Source organism: Motacilla alba, chromosome 1 (assembly GCF_015832195.1).
Source record: "Motacilla alba alba isolate MOTALB_02 chromosome 1, Motacilla_alba_V1.0_pri, whole genome shotgun sequence".
NCBI lineage: Eukaryota > Metazoa > Chordata > Aves > Passeriformes > Motacillidae > Motacilla > Motacilla alba.
This window is the reverse complement of record NC_052016.1, coordinates 9,312,959-9,326,798: the sequence shown is the minus strand read 5'-3', so window position 1 is coordinate 9,326,798 and position 13,840 is coordinate 9,312,959. Positions and strand designations below refer to the sequence as shown.

General features: G+C 44.3%; 1 protein-coding gene across 4 annotated transcripts in view; it reads right to left on the bottom strand.

The window, feature by feature from the left end:
- The window catches only part of RAB6A (RAB6A, member RAS oncogene family), a 42,718-nt gene that overhangs the window by 16,278 nt on the left and 12,600 nt on the right, over positions 1-13,840 (bottom strand). For 2 of the 4 annotated variants that reach the window (XM_038134974.1, XM_038134963.1), the window contains exons 2-3: positions 7,115-7,176; positions 1,180-1,238 (exon numbers count right to left, since the gene is read on the bottom strand). In XM_038134974.1, coding sequence (XP_037990902.1) covers positions 1,180-1,209 — 30 coding nt within the window. In that variant the 5' untranslated portion in view covers positions 1,210-1,238; positions 7,115-7,176. The remainder of the gene's footprint in view (positions 1-1,179; positions 1,239-7,114; positions 7,177-13,840) is intronic. The other 2 variants (XM_038134952.1, XM_038134941.1) reach the window with 1 other exon arrangement.

Below are 13,840 nucleotides of genomic sequence, written 5' to 3'. Positions count from 1 at the left end.
CTGGGCAGGCAGCACGGATGCCTAAATCCAAGTTGTCTTGGAAGCCCTCAGGATTTCTCACTGCTGTAAGTGCCACTCACTGATTCTGCAATCATTTAATGTATTACATCAGACCACCTTTCCATGGTAACATCCTAAAGTACACAGGGTGAAACCTCCTCCAGGAAGAACTGGGACAAAAACTCAGTAAGGAAAAGGAGCACTCCTAAAAAAAATACTGGGGAGGGGGATAAAATCCCAGCTTAAATAAAAGAACTGCCTTCAATGTCCATGTAATTACAGTGGGAGGAATCTGGGAGGAAGCAGTGATGTGTGCTCCAGCCCTCCCACACTATGGAAACGTAGCTCTTCCCACAGCTCAGGGAGAACTTCCCATCTCATTTTTCCTAGCAGCAGCAAGGAGGAATTACTGAAGGAGGCAAGAGGGAAATCTCACAGTTCAATGAGAACCTTGGCTAGACACTGAGGAACAGGAGAATCACGTTTTCCGTTTTTTTCATTCTGTTATCTCCTCCTCCCAACCCCCTAAAAAAGCCTTCCCAGGCACCAGGGAACAGATTTTTCTCAGTTTCTTCTATCCAGAACATCACCAACTGCAACCAAGTCATGAAACATGTTCTGCTTGGAGGAGACACACTTCAGGAAACTGAAGTACTTTTATATCTCACCACATTTTGAGCTCATGCTAAATTCTGGGAGTGGTCAACACTGACCGTTCTCCTGGACTGCACTGTGCTAATTTGTAAAATTGCTTTCTAAACATCTTAAATTTTCCTCTTTTTTTCCCCTATTTTGTATTATTTTCTAGCTTGTGTCAACTTGTTTGAAAGACCTGGGTACCTGTTATGTTATCCACACACAGGGATTAGATTTGTGATGGTCTGATAGAAAATGGTGGGGGGGAAAAAAACCCCAGGCAGACTTAACAACTGCTATTCCCTGGCTGTGCCTTGGGTGTTCCTCTAGAACATTCCACAGCTCATCCTGCTGCAAGCAGCAGGCAAACTCCTGGAGCGGAATCCAATCCAGAAGTGCCACTCTGGCTGGTGATTAAAATTCAGATTTTACAACCGGCAATTCCATGGTCAGTGCCCCAACTTGTCTGGAATGACTTTTCCTGCAATGGAAGACACGGCAGCACAGGAGTCTTACACAAGACAAAAATATGGATTCACTTGCCTGGTAGGTGTTGTCAAAGCTGTCATACATGAACCTGGTGATCAAGGAAGTCTTCCCCACTGAAAGAAGAGAAAAAGCCATGGATTCAAGGACCAACTTCAGAGCAAGATTTAAGCAAGTGATTTAAAAATGGTTTACAGTGTCCAACAGATCCATCATGTGCACTTAAACTTCCTGCAAGGACAAGAGCAGTTATTTGACTTTACAATTATAAAGTCCCTTTTTTTTTCCCCTGTATCATTCCAATCATCATATTTACTCTTGAATATTTGTGATTTGAGATGAAAATTAATTTCATTGCTCTGTTTTCTACCAAGTCATTCAGTAATTTTAGTTGCACTGAATGAACTTTACAGCTCCCACAACTGATTATTAGCAACAAAAAGCTCTTCTCACTCATAAAACATGGGATTTACTCACTTTCAGACCCCATCATCCTCACAACACTTATTTTCTACTCCTCTAAGACAAACACCACAGCAGAGCTAGACCAAAGCCTAACTCATATTTTAAAGTATATTTAGAAATATATTTTTATATTTTAAAATATATTTTTCCTTCTCCTGTATCTTCACCTGGAGGGATCAGCAAGATCCACAGGAACTGGAACATCTCCAGCTGCCTCATTTTGATGTGTACAAATCCTCTTAATCTGTAGGCCAGTTATTTAGGAAGCAACTGCAGTTTCTCAGGGCTGCATCACCTCCCAGAGTTTTTTCCAACCTGCTTGCAGCAGGAATTTGCCATCTCCCAGAGGCAGAGGACAGGAACTGTGTGACTTGTGCTGGACACCAAACCCTGCATGTGCAGGTAAAAGGTAAGAAAGAGTGCTCGAGGCAGAGCTCGTGTTCTCCAAGCAATATTCCAAGGATTTCACTTCTTTGTGCCAGGGTGGCCATCCAGTGAACACAGGGATTTAAGGCAAAATTAAGGTCCCTTCCAACCCAAACCATTCTATGATTTCTGGGGTGAGTTTTGGGGGATTTTGCTTGTTTGTTTGTTTTAGATCTTAACATAAGTGTCACCAAAATCTCCAGTATCCCAATTAAGCAGCATTTTCATCTTCAGTTAACTCTGAAAAAGGGCTAAACAAACAGGAACCAGCAGACAGCCTCGGAGAGATGAGATTTTCCCAAGTCAAAATCTGAATTCCCATGTGAATTTCTAACATATTCTGCTCTGGAGGCAGAATCAGGTTTCCCACCAGTTTGAAAATCTGCCTTCACAAAGGCAGAGCAAATACTCCCTTCACTGAGTAGGTTTTCAGAAGCAGCACATCCCAGGTGGGAATGACTGCTGAATCCCTCACTCAGATTTGTCCCAGGGATGTGCTGAACAGGGGAGGAGGGGCTCACTCCAGGCCCAGTGACAATCCTCAGGAGACACAGACAAGCAAACCAAATCCCCTCCCGCTGCAGCACAGGCTGAATCCCAGGAATTGATTTGCAGCATCACAAACAAGCTGTTTTCCTCACGTGGCCACTGATGCAAACAGCCACACTTAACTCCTCACAGGTCCAGTCTCACCCAGGAAATTATTTGCTTTGGTAACTCACAACCCCTGAAGGACAATGAAGTGTTCCAGAAAATTCTTCCCTTCTGAGTGACATGTCTTGGATGGGATCTGTCCACAAATCATAAAATATGAACATATTCTGTTTATTCCTGGAGTCTCCCTACCCTCCCTTCACTCATTTCACAAAAAGAAGGGGAAAATAAGGTACTGCTTGGCTTGTTTATTCTTAAATATCTGCTTCAACCAACATTTGGAGAGAGCATCCTAATGGACTGAGTTCCAAGACATTTCTTCTCTGAACAGACCCAGGTTTATGTTGACAGGCAGCAGATCAAGACGGCATTAACAGCAACTGCTCACAGTTTTAATTCCATGAATACTGAGGCACTGCCGTTCCTCCGTTTAAAAAACCCAAAGTGACTCCTTTTAGAAATCCCGGCAGGAATGAAAGCCCACAGATCCCACTGTATCTCTAATTTCTGCTCTGCCTTGCTGGCCGTATGTTTCTCGAATTCCCAGAAGGCAATAATTAGGGAGTGACTGCAAGCAAGGGAGAGGACAGATTCAGAATTCAAATTCATCTTGGAAAACGCCAAGATGACCTCAGGAGGCAAATGAAGCCCAGCAGGGAGAAGCAGAACAAGGAAATACACGGAGACAAGAACAAGCAGCTGCTTAAAATCCAGATGGGAAACAACTGGATAAGTAATCCAGGGGTCATTGCCCAAGGAACAGATAAGACACTGAAGACTTCAGCTTTGTTTCGTTAAGATGTTGGTTTGGGTTTGTTTGTTTTTTTTTTAATCTAGTGAGTTAATTTAATCTCCTGGAAAAATTTCCACACACAAGTACGTCCAGGGCAGCATTAGTCAGCAATGCAATAAATATCCTTTAGGCCAAAATATTCCTGGCATGCTGCTGGAACAACTCCAAGGAAAAGGTCAGTATCACATCCTTGGAGGGACAGAGGTGGAGGAGGAAATGCTGGGAATGGGGTTTGCTTTGACTGGACACACTGACAGCTACAGGAAGTGAGGGAAAATCTCAAACAATTCAGGAGCTGAGAAGGAACTTTTTGGCAAAAATCCCGGTGGCTCGCAGAGTTCACAGCAAGCAGCTGAAAGGTGAGGGGCAGAAATGACTTACTGCTCAGGGAAAGTTGTCTCCAGCCACTTTTCCCTCTGTAGATCAAGATCTAACAGCTAAAAGTTGAGTCTAACCACAATCCGAGGAGGAAGGGCACAGAACTGAGAAACTGAGGCAACTGAATTTCAAAATCACTTATTCAACTGGGAAGTGGATTCTCCTCCCTTCCTTGCCATGCAGAGTGGTCAATGTCATTCCACTCTAGGAATTTACATCCAAGGCATCTTTTGAAGAGGAGGGGAGCCAAGTAAATAAGTGATTAACCAAAGAAACCATTTGTTTCAACACCAAGCCTGACATTCTGGACATTTTTCTGTCATTAAGAGGCTGAACATTGGCTTCACCAGGTGAGTTCTTGACTCCTTCCAGCTTTCCATCCAACAAAATCCACATCAAACAGCTCCTAATCACACAGCTGTGCCTCACACACCATTGCTTGAGTGATTGCTGTGATTATAAAATCCTAGAAGGTTTTGGGTTGGAAGGGACCTTGAAGACCAGCTAATCCCAACCCCCTGCCATGGCAGGAACACCTTCCACTAGCCCAGGCTGCTGCTCCAAGCCCCATCCAGCCTGGCCTTGGACACTGCCAGGAATCCAGGGGCAGCCACAGCTGCTCTGGGCACCCTGTGCCAGGGCCTGCCCACCCTCACAGGGAACAATTTCTTCCCAATATCCCATCCATCGCTGCCCTCTGGCAGTAGGAAGCCATTCCCTGTGTCCTGTCCCTCCATGCCTTGTCCCCAGTCCCTCTCCAGCTCTCCTGGAGCCCCTTCAGGCCCTGCAAGGGCTCTGAGCTCTCCCTGGAGCTTTCTCTTCTCCAAGTGAACAATCAGGTCTCCCAGCCTGGCTCCAGGCCTCAGAGCACCTTCTATCATCTAATTATCAATGTTCACTTCTGAAGGGATCCATCTCCAACAGGAATTTTTAAGCTTGGATCTGATTTGCTCAGATGGTTTTCCTCAGCTGGATCAGCTCTGGAAGAATCTGGATCTGGTGGCTCCCATCATGAACTGGCTGCTCACCCCATCCCTATGAATTCTGCAAGGCTGCAGTGTTCCCATATGTTCTGGGACAAGGAGCAGCTGGCTGTTCTGACAGATAAAATTAGGAAACTCCTAAAAGGAAAGATCTGATCACTGGCTCAGCACAGAAACCAGCCGATGCCCCACCACCAACACCCTCCTGCATCAGCACCTGAACTGTGGCAGCAAACAGCCAAGTGCCCAAAGACTGAGGGGAAGGTGTGAAGATCCTATCAGTGGAATTGCCATGAAGCAGGAGGGGCTGAATTCCAAGCCTTCAGCTCATGGAGTCCCCCTGATCGATGCCCTTTGTCTGGGAGCCTGGAGCCACTGCCTGGCAGGGATTCACAGGGAGAACTCAGCTGCAGGATGGAATCAATACACTGATCTCGTGCTTCCAGCCACTTTGATCCCACAGCAGCCCTGGAGGCATTCCAAGGTCACTCCATCTGATTCTTGCAGGCTGCCTTTGTCCTGCTCCTGGGGAGATCTGTGTGGCCAGCAGCAGCCCCAGGAGTGCCACTGGTTCATGGTGGGCTCCTGGGGAAGGCTCTAACGAGGCACTGGGGAGGAGGGCCCAGAGCCCTTAGGTAACACAAACCACCTCCTGCCAGCATGGGATTACAAGGTTGTTTGTTGCCAGAGTCTGCGAAGGGCTCAGGCACCAGCCAGGAGTGACCTGCAAGGAAAAGTAGTTGAGATTGTGCCACTTGGACTGTGTGATGCTCGAGGAGAAGGTCTGACATTCCCCTCTCATTTTCTTAGGCATATCATACTAGAGATTCACAACCTCTCCAAGGATTCTTCTGGAGAAGCTACATTTAAATTGTTGACTCCATCCTAGTGGATGTTTAGAACTTTCAAAGCATCAGCCATCAGGAAAGAAAACCCAAGAATTATCTTGAAAGCAGAATAACCTTAAAAGCGATCAGCACATCCAGACTGTTCAACTGGAAAACTGCCCTTGGCCTCTCCCAGCTCGCAGAAGAAGCCTTGGCCAAGAGGTCCAACCTGCTGAAAGCCAGAGGTAAAGGGAGGAAGATGAGGAAAGCCGCCTCACTGTGTAATCCCAACATTTCACTTGCCCTTTGCATGACTCCTTTCAGATCTGATTGAAGGATAAACCCCAGTGACACTATAACTTTCTTTCATACATAAGCTCATCTCAAAATCTTCACTGGAATTATTTTGCTGTGAAAAAAAAAACAAAACAAAAAACAAACACCCAAGGCACCAAAAGGAAAAGCATTGCTAAGAACAATATACTGAATTATGAATGCCTCAAAACCATTTTTAGATTTGTGTTTAAAAAGAAGCCCCAAAAGGAAGATGCACAGAGTTGACTTTTACTGATCTGTATGAGCCAGTAAAACCATTTTTAGGTACGTCATTCCCAGCGCTGGAAACAGAAAAGTCGTATTAGTGATTAAAGCAGCTTCTTTAAAAAAATATAAAAGCACCCCCCATCCTCCTCTACTCTTCACTGTCAAACTATGGAAATTTCACCTGGTTCCCTCCAAGCAAGGAACCAAACTCATTCATTATCCAAAGCACTGGCAGAGCCAGCAGACTGCACTCATCCAAGGAATTCTCAGTCAGGTGAAATTTGTCTCAGTCACAGTGAGGAACTTCTGAGGATGGAATCCTGCCTAGTCCCAGGGAGCAGAGGCAAAAGCCACAGTTGAGGAGGTCTCATCTCCTCGCTCTAATTAAAGGATTTTTTACCCTGATTTTTTTCCCTATTGATTTCACTCCTGCTCTACTGTCAAACCTATTTTATTCTGCCATTTCTTTCCTGATGGGAGATGAGATCAGTCCAAAGGACCACCTGAGCCAATTCCTTACAGATTTAAGTCCTCAATATTTTTTTTGAAAGATCAAGAAAAACTAAAATTAGTAGAAAGCTTGCAAAATATAAACCTTCTTGAAATCCATGCATGGATCCCTCTAAGTAGTATAAACAAAATGGTTCAAACAGCCCCTTTTAAGATAATTTATTCCCAGCCTAGTAAAGATCTAGGTTATAAATTATGCTGTGGTCCTATTAAACAGATGTGCTTCATTATTTAAGATTCTGTTTAGGAAATTAATGTAAAATATCCAGAGAGTTACAGGGAAACAAGACCCAGAAAAACAGGGAACAATTTAGGTTTGCTTTATATTGCTTTTTGAATTTGAGAGATGCTCCATCACTTTCTACCTTAAATATATTTAATATTCATTTCATTCTTCCCAGAGAACAACTCACCTTGATTTTAGCTGATTCTGGATTTGATACTCATTGCAAGAGGAACAAACAATGGCCTGGAGCTGGTGGTAGAGATCAAACACGGAGATCAGGCAGCGGAAATGAAAGCAGGGACAGCGAATGCGCCGGCTCAGAGGGCACAGGGAGCACCCCCTGAACACAAAGTCCCCTCAAATTCCAGCAGTTCCAGTCCTTCTCTGTCATTATCAGCAGCTCCTCTGACAAAGACATTGGCAGCTGCATTGCTTCCCACAGAACCACAGGCCAGCGAGGAGCCGGCACACAACGTGCTGGTGCCAAATATCGGTATTTAGGTGTTTTTTTGGCAGTTCAGGACACGCTTTGTAGTGTCCACAAGGACACTTCTAAAGTGCAAGAAAATAAATCATAGAACCATTATGCTTGGGAAAGCCCTCCAAGATTGTGGAGCCCAACCACTCCTCCAGCACTGCCAAGAACATCACTAACCCTTGGCCCCAACAGCTGCATCCACAGGGCTTTAAATCCCTGCAGCAGTGGGGCTCCAGCAGCTCTCACAGGGCTACAAACAACACCCACACGACAAACCTCAGCCCCAAGACAAGTCAAAGCCCTCCAAGAACTTAGACACAGGCTGCAGAACCTGCTCTGAGCCTCCTCCAGTGAAAACCAGCCACAAGGATGCTGCTGGCAGCAGCTTGTCCATGACTGTAGGGGAAAGGAGAGGACAGACAGCAGCAGAGCAACCACCTCCAAAAGGGGTTTTTGGCAGTTTATTTGTGGAAGTTTTATGGCATCCTACCTCGGAAAGGAACTCTAGAAAGGCAGACACAATCAATAACAATGTCAGACAACTGCAGCTGGCCTTTTTAGACCAATGAATCCCTGCCAATCCTTCATTTCTTTTCAGGTCACCACCACAACAAAGCCTTTATTTTGCCTTTTAATTAAAAGCACTATTGAAAACTGTTTGATATAGTCCTGGATCAATTACTTGGGCTTCAGGGATTGCTGGCAGCCTGGAGCTTTCCATTTGAGAATGGCTGGCCTGTACCCACAGAGCAGAGGAGAAAACACACAGAAATCCAGGGACTGGCAGTGGAGGATTCCCATAGTCCAGTTGCATTCCCAGAGCAGCCTGTTCAGCCTTGCTGAGCTCCAGGGAAAGGTGGACTTGGCCTTTCCCTATCTTCCATTTCCATTTCTTAGCCAGCAGTTGACAGAGCCGTAAGAAGTAACTCCTCTCAGCCATCACCACAGTTATTCAAAGACTATTTATAGAAGAAACAATCACAATTAGAAGCTCTAAAGAAACCAACCAGAGAACAAGACAAACTTTTGGAAGCTCAAGGTAATCCTGAAGCATTTGGATGCCCTGGAAGTGTCCAAGGCCAGGCTGGACAGGGCTTGGAGCAACCTGGGATAGTGGAAGGTGTCCCTGGCATGGCAGGGGGTGGCACTGGATCATCTTTAGGGTCTCTATCAACCCAAACCATTCTAGGATTCTGTGATTCATGGGAGAGTGTTGAACCTCTTAAAATTAATTTATTTTTTTAAACCCCAGGTTTTAACCCCCTTCCAGATGATCACTAATAGCATTGTCCCAGTGCTCCACACAAAATGGGGATGAATTTAAGAGATGCAACATGTGGTCAATGAACCAGTGGAATAACCAAATTTGGCCTCTTTCCTCTGCCCTCTATACACAGCCCTGAGTATTTTAAAGTACTGAGAGATCCTGAAAAAAAAGTTGATTATTTGCTCATTGTAAATTCAATTCCCTTAGTCCTTAAAAAGATTCTACCTGGACTGGAGTTTTCAAGGCAAGATGAGACAGCTTTATGAGAGCTGAAGGTGGAGAGATGAGTTCTACTCATTTAATGAAGAAACAGCACAGCCAGAATTTTGCTGCTGCTGAGGAAATTTCCATTTTCCTTTTACCCTGTGACAATCAGGTGCCTTGAACTTCGGTCTGCTCTTTGTGATGGGAGAATTTCTGAGCAAAACCTTTTAAAGCCTTAACATCCCAGCAACTTCCTAAAGGAGGAAGTGTGACATCAATCAGCCTTTAGCTCCCCAGCCAGCCCTCAGCACTGGTAAAAAAAGCTGCACTTAGCAAACTGGAACAGACCCTAAGCCAGGGATAGGAGCCTAAATGGATGGTGGGAAGTGCACATGAATATTTATGAGTGTCTGGTGCAGAGCAGCAGGAAGGGAAGCATGGAGTGGAGTGAACAGCCTTGATGTAACAGGGAATAACAAGGAATGACACCTACCCAGCAGATGAGCACACAGAAAGCTGTTCAGGGAATGGCTGGGATCATCTGCAGCTCGGTCCCACGTGCTGCAAGAACGGGGATACAAAGGAAGAAGCCAGGCCCTTTGCACAGGAGCACCATTTTAAACTCAAAGCATGTGAAAAAAGCTGCCCGATCCTGCATTTCTCATGCCTTTTCTTCCCAAGACAGAGGATATAACTTGATTTTCCTAAGAGTTACACCAAAAAGTATCTTCTCTATTCATTACAGGCCCAGGAAAACAGGGAAGTACAGCTCCTCAAGGCTCAGGGAAATGTCCTCAAACAGCACCAGAGATGTTTGTCACTCAGGAGAGTGACACTGAGACTCAGCCCTGCTCCCTGGCCACCACCAAAGGCTCACTAGTAATGGCTTCTAAAAGAAATCCATAATACTCATTTCAAGCCAGGCCAAAAATTAAGTTTCACACACATTTGGGATCATGTTTAAAGAGCTGCCCTTGCTACTGAGAAGCAAATAGGAAACAGAATTTTGTTGCCACCCAGTTGTCATCAGAGCAAAGGGGTTTTAGTTCCAGTCAATCTCTCTGGGCAATAATCCATGGAAACAAGAGTTTTCATGCCTGCCCTCTCCTGTCAGGCATTTCCATCATTTACAAAAAGGGACCAATTACTCCCTTATCTACAACAACCAGTAATCAAATGATTAACACTTCAGTAACTGCCTTATAAAAAAGATGACTATGAAAATATGTGTTAGCCTGAAAAGCTCATTAATTCTCTTTCATTCTTCTCTCTGGGCACCTCAGAGCACATTCACACTGTTGTTTTCCGCAATAATTCATCCCAGACAGAAGGAAATGGAAGCTGATGTACTTTTCTGACCTAGAAAGTGGTTTTTTCCCAGGGTATTGCTGACAGCAGTGCCCAGCAGGACCTGTAACTCCACTCCCCAACTTTTTAGTCAAATTCAATACAATGCAGAAATCAAGGATTTATTTTCTTTCTTTCCAATAGATGCTTTTCAAAATCTACCAGCTCAAGGCTGGTTCATGTCTGAAATTTGAAGCTCTCAGCCTTGCTTTAGATTAGATATATAGCTGGATAGAGACAAACACTTGGGATTAAATCTAGCTGAACATTAGTCTCTGTAACGAGGAATGCAGAGCTAGTTAAAGTTATTAAAAACCTGCTCTCTTTTCCCTTAAATGAAAAAATTTTCATTTTATTCCTAATCCTGCAGCATACATTTTCCTGCTCTAATTCCTGCTGTACACTACTGCAGTTTGCTTCAAAGATTTGGTAAAAGAGTTAGATTTGGCACAGAACGGGTTGGGTTGGAACGGACCTTTAAAGATCATCCTGTCCAAGGTCCCTGCTGGGGTCTTCATTCCAAACAGCTCAGGTGGAACTTCCCTTCCTCAAGGGAACCCCAGCAGTGTTTCTGCCACTGCAAAAGATGTGAGCAGACAGTGACAAGAGGGAAAGTCCCCTGTTCATCACGGTCACAACTCACCTGAAGATTTCTCCTCCTTCTCAGACAGCTGAGCTGCCTCACTGGTATTTACTGGTCCATCTCCAGTGCACAAGACAATTGCCTCTAACAGGCAGAGCAGCAATTCTCCCAAAGGATCCTTCCTTTTACACAGCCATTCCCAGGCACACTATGTAAAAACCCAGGAGGCTTTTACAGCTGACAGCTACACATTGAAGGACAACCAGAAAAAAGCCTGCTCTGCCACTGATCCAAGCATTCAGTGCCATATGGATGTACTTTATGCAGTCCCCGGGCATTTTAAAACCAGCAAGAGAAGCAAAGAATTGTCACTTGTGTTTAAAGCTCAGCAGTAGCTAAAGGGAAGAGGAAGAGGCAGAAGAGAGTATTTTGTATTACCCATCTTTTTCTAAGGCAACATCAGCCTGTTAGCTGTGTGTAGGCAATTTAGAATCCTATTTTATTTAGCACTACACTTCTTTCTTGAGGGACATGCCAGTTAGTTTTAGCTGGTATCTGTGTTTCTCAGAAATAAACTAAGGCACAAGTTAAGACTGATCACGACTGGCCCCAAGGTAGAAGGCACAGCCTGGACACACAAAGCTGGAAAAGGTTCCTCTTTGCATTTTGGGATGTGAAAGGATCACACAGATCAATAAAAATGTGTGGAGACTCATTACAAGTTTGATGACAGACTCAGAACCCCTTCCTGCTAAGCAAATCCTAATCAGCACTGGCAGAGCTGATAAAAGTAGAACAATATCCCTGATTATTAATGCACAGGCAAGATTTCCTTTGGGATCTGCACCAAGCCTTGTGACAGGGACAAAAATACCCAGTGATAAATAGCTTCATTAATTCTTGTGGGTTTTGTCAGTAATTAGCTTGACTCTTCCTCCCAAAATGGGAAATAAATGAAAGAGCACAATGCAAACAAATCTTGTTCTGTTTGCTCAGTCACAGCCACAAAGAAATGAAACAGCAAAAAGGGGTCAGCCTCTGGTTCTGTCTCAGAATCACACCTTGGAGTTCTTTTAAACAATGAAGGTGCACTGAAAAGTTTTTATATGAAAACTTTGGTGTTTCTTACCATTGTAGAAAAGAATAAACAAGAGTCAACCCCTCACTGCCGAACAGGAAGGAACAGATCTATTATATATAATAATTCAATTACTCTGTCAGTATAGTAAAATATAAAACATGGAAATGCTACCTCCTAAGCACAGCGATAAAAATTCATTTTAAAATCTACACCTTATGTTCCAGAGATGAAACCTCTTGTTTGCTTTTCTGCAGAGGAATTCCAAGCCAAGCCTGTAACATAACCAGTGCTATTTTCACAGTTTGAAAGGTTTCTGAAAGCAACAGAGCCAAAAGGAGTGTCACAAGTGGAAGACCTCCAGGCAATCCCAGCTCTCCTCCTCCAGGATAACACCAAGCCTCTGGGAAGTGAAACAATGCCACGTGAGGAGCCAGACTCCCAGTTTTCTGCTGGAGGAACAGCTGCCATCTCTCACTTTCAGAGTGCTGAGCCTCCCATAATTTCATACAGAAGGGGCAAATATTCTGATTAAATATTGCTGAAGGTAACTGAGGTCTGCAGAAGTAAAGTCCTGCCCATTTCTGAATGCTGGGTGGGTTTTTTAAATTTAATTTAGATTAAACTGGTGTGGAGGCCAGAAACTGTTTTCAACTTCCTATAGCCAAGCAAAGTAGGAGTTTTGGCTTGGAGGAGAAGCCTTGGAATCCTGTGAAGAGCTGAAACCAAAATGCTGCAATGGAGTAAATGAAACATGAACCCCTGGAACTACAGGGGACAGCAGGAGCAGGAAGGGAATCTCACAGTGCCAATTGCTGCACTGTGTGGTAAATGTGGTTTCATTCAAATCAGGAAGAACAAACCCAAGATAAGGTAACCAGAAGATCAAGAGTTAGAGGAGCTGTGAAGATAAGGAAAACAAAAGAACAGGAAGACACAAGAATTTTGCCCAAGCAGTAAGGGATAACACAAAACACCTAAAGGAAAGGTCTCAAGCAGTTCTGACTCCTAAGAAGTGCAGGACAAGTGTGACAAAAGCATGGAAAGTCCAAAAGACACCATGAGCATCCAGCTGTGTCCCATCCTGTGTCACAGCATCGGGGCAGAAATCTTTGCCCTTTGGAGGACAGGGAGCAGAGTGGATAGCTAAGATCTGTACTACAGTGGCTGTGAGGGAAATCAGATTAGGATGCCTTCCACTTCTATAGGGATGAGTTTAACATCAACCAGAGAACAGGAATTGTGGAGGATACACTCATGGTTTCATGGGTATCACTTGGTTGGTTAACTAAAGGGTACTCACAGGCCACCTTTACATTTCAAAGGCTTCTGTGCAGTCTCTCATTATTTGCCAAGAATGAAAAAAAACTTCAAAATTTACAGACGAGGATTTTTTTTTCACCACAGCCTGAGGATTTTGCTTTCCTTCTTATCTTACATAGTTAAGGTTTTTAAAATAGTTTCCAATGAGGCTTCAAATATTCTCCAAAGGATTTTATCTTTACTGCTCACAAAATGCCTCAGAACCCTCAGCCATAAACATTGGTAACACAAAGCAGCACTTGGAAATATTGTAAAGCACATCCCAGGAATCTTCTGACCAGGTGTGGATGACTGTGGAGTGGAGGAAGAAGGAAGATTTAGTAGCCCAGAAGTCCATGTGACCACAGTCTCTACCCAAAATTTCTCAGGAGCAAGGCACAGTGAGTGGAGGAAGGAGCTCTGAGCTGTGGGAATTCCAGGTGGATCTGATCAACAACTCAGCTGGCATGTGCAGCACAAAGTAGAAAGAGGAAGACATTCCATGCAGGACAGGTTATTGGGAAGCTGCTCCTGCATCTCAGAAATGATTCTTTCTGAAGGTGATGAACTGTGGGGTTTCACCACAGCAGCAGTTCTTGCAAAGTCACCCCTTCTGGACTCCTCACTCTGGTTTTAAACACTGGGCTTCACCCT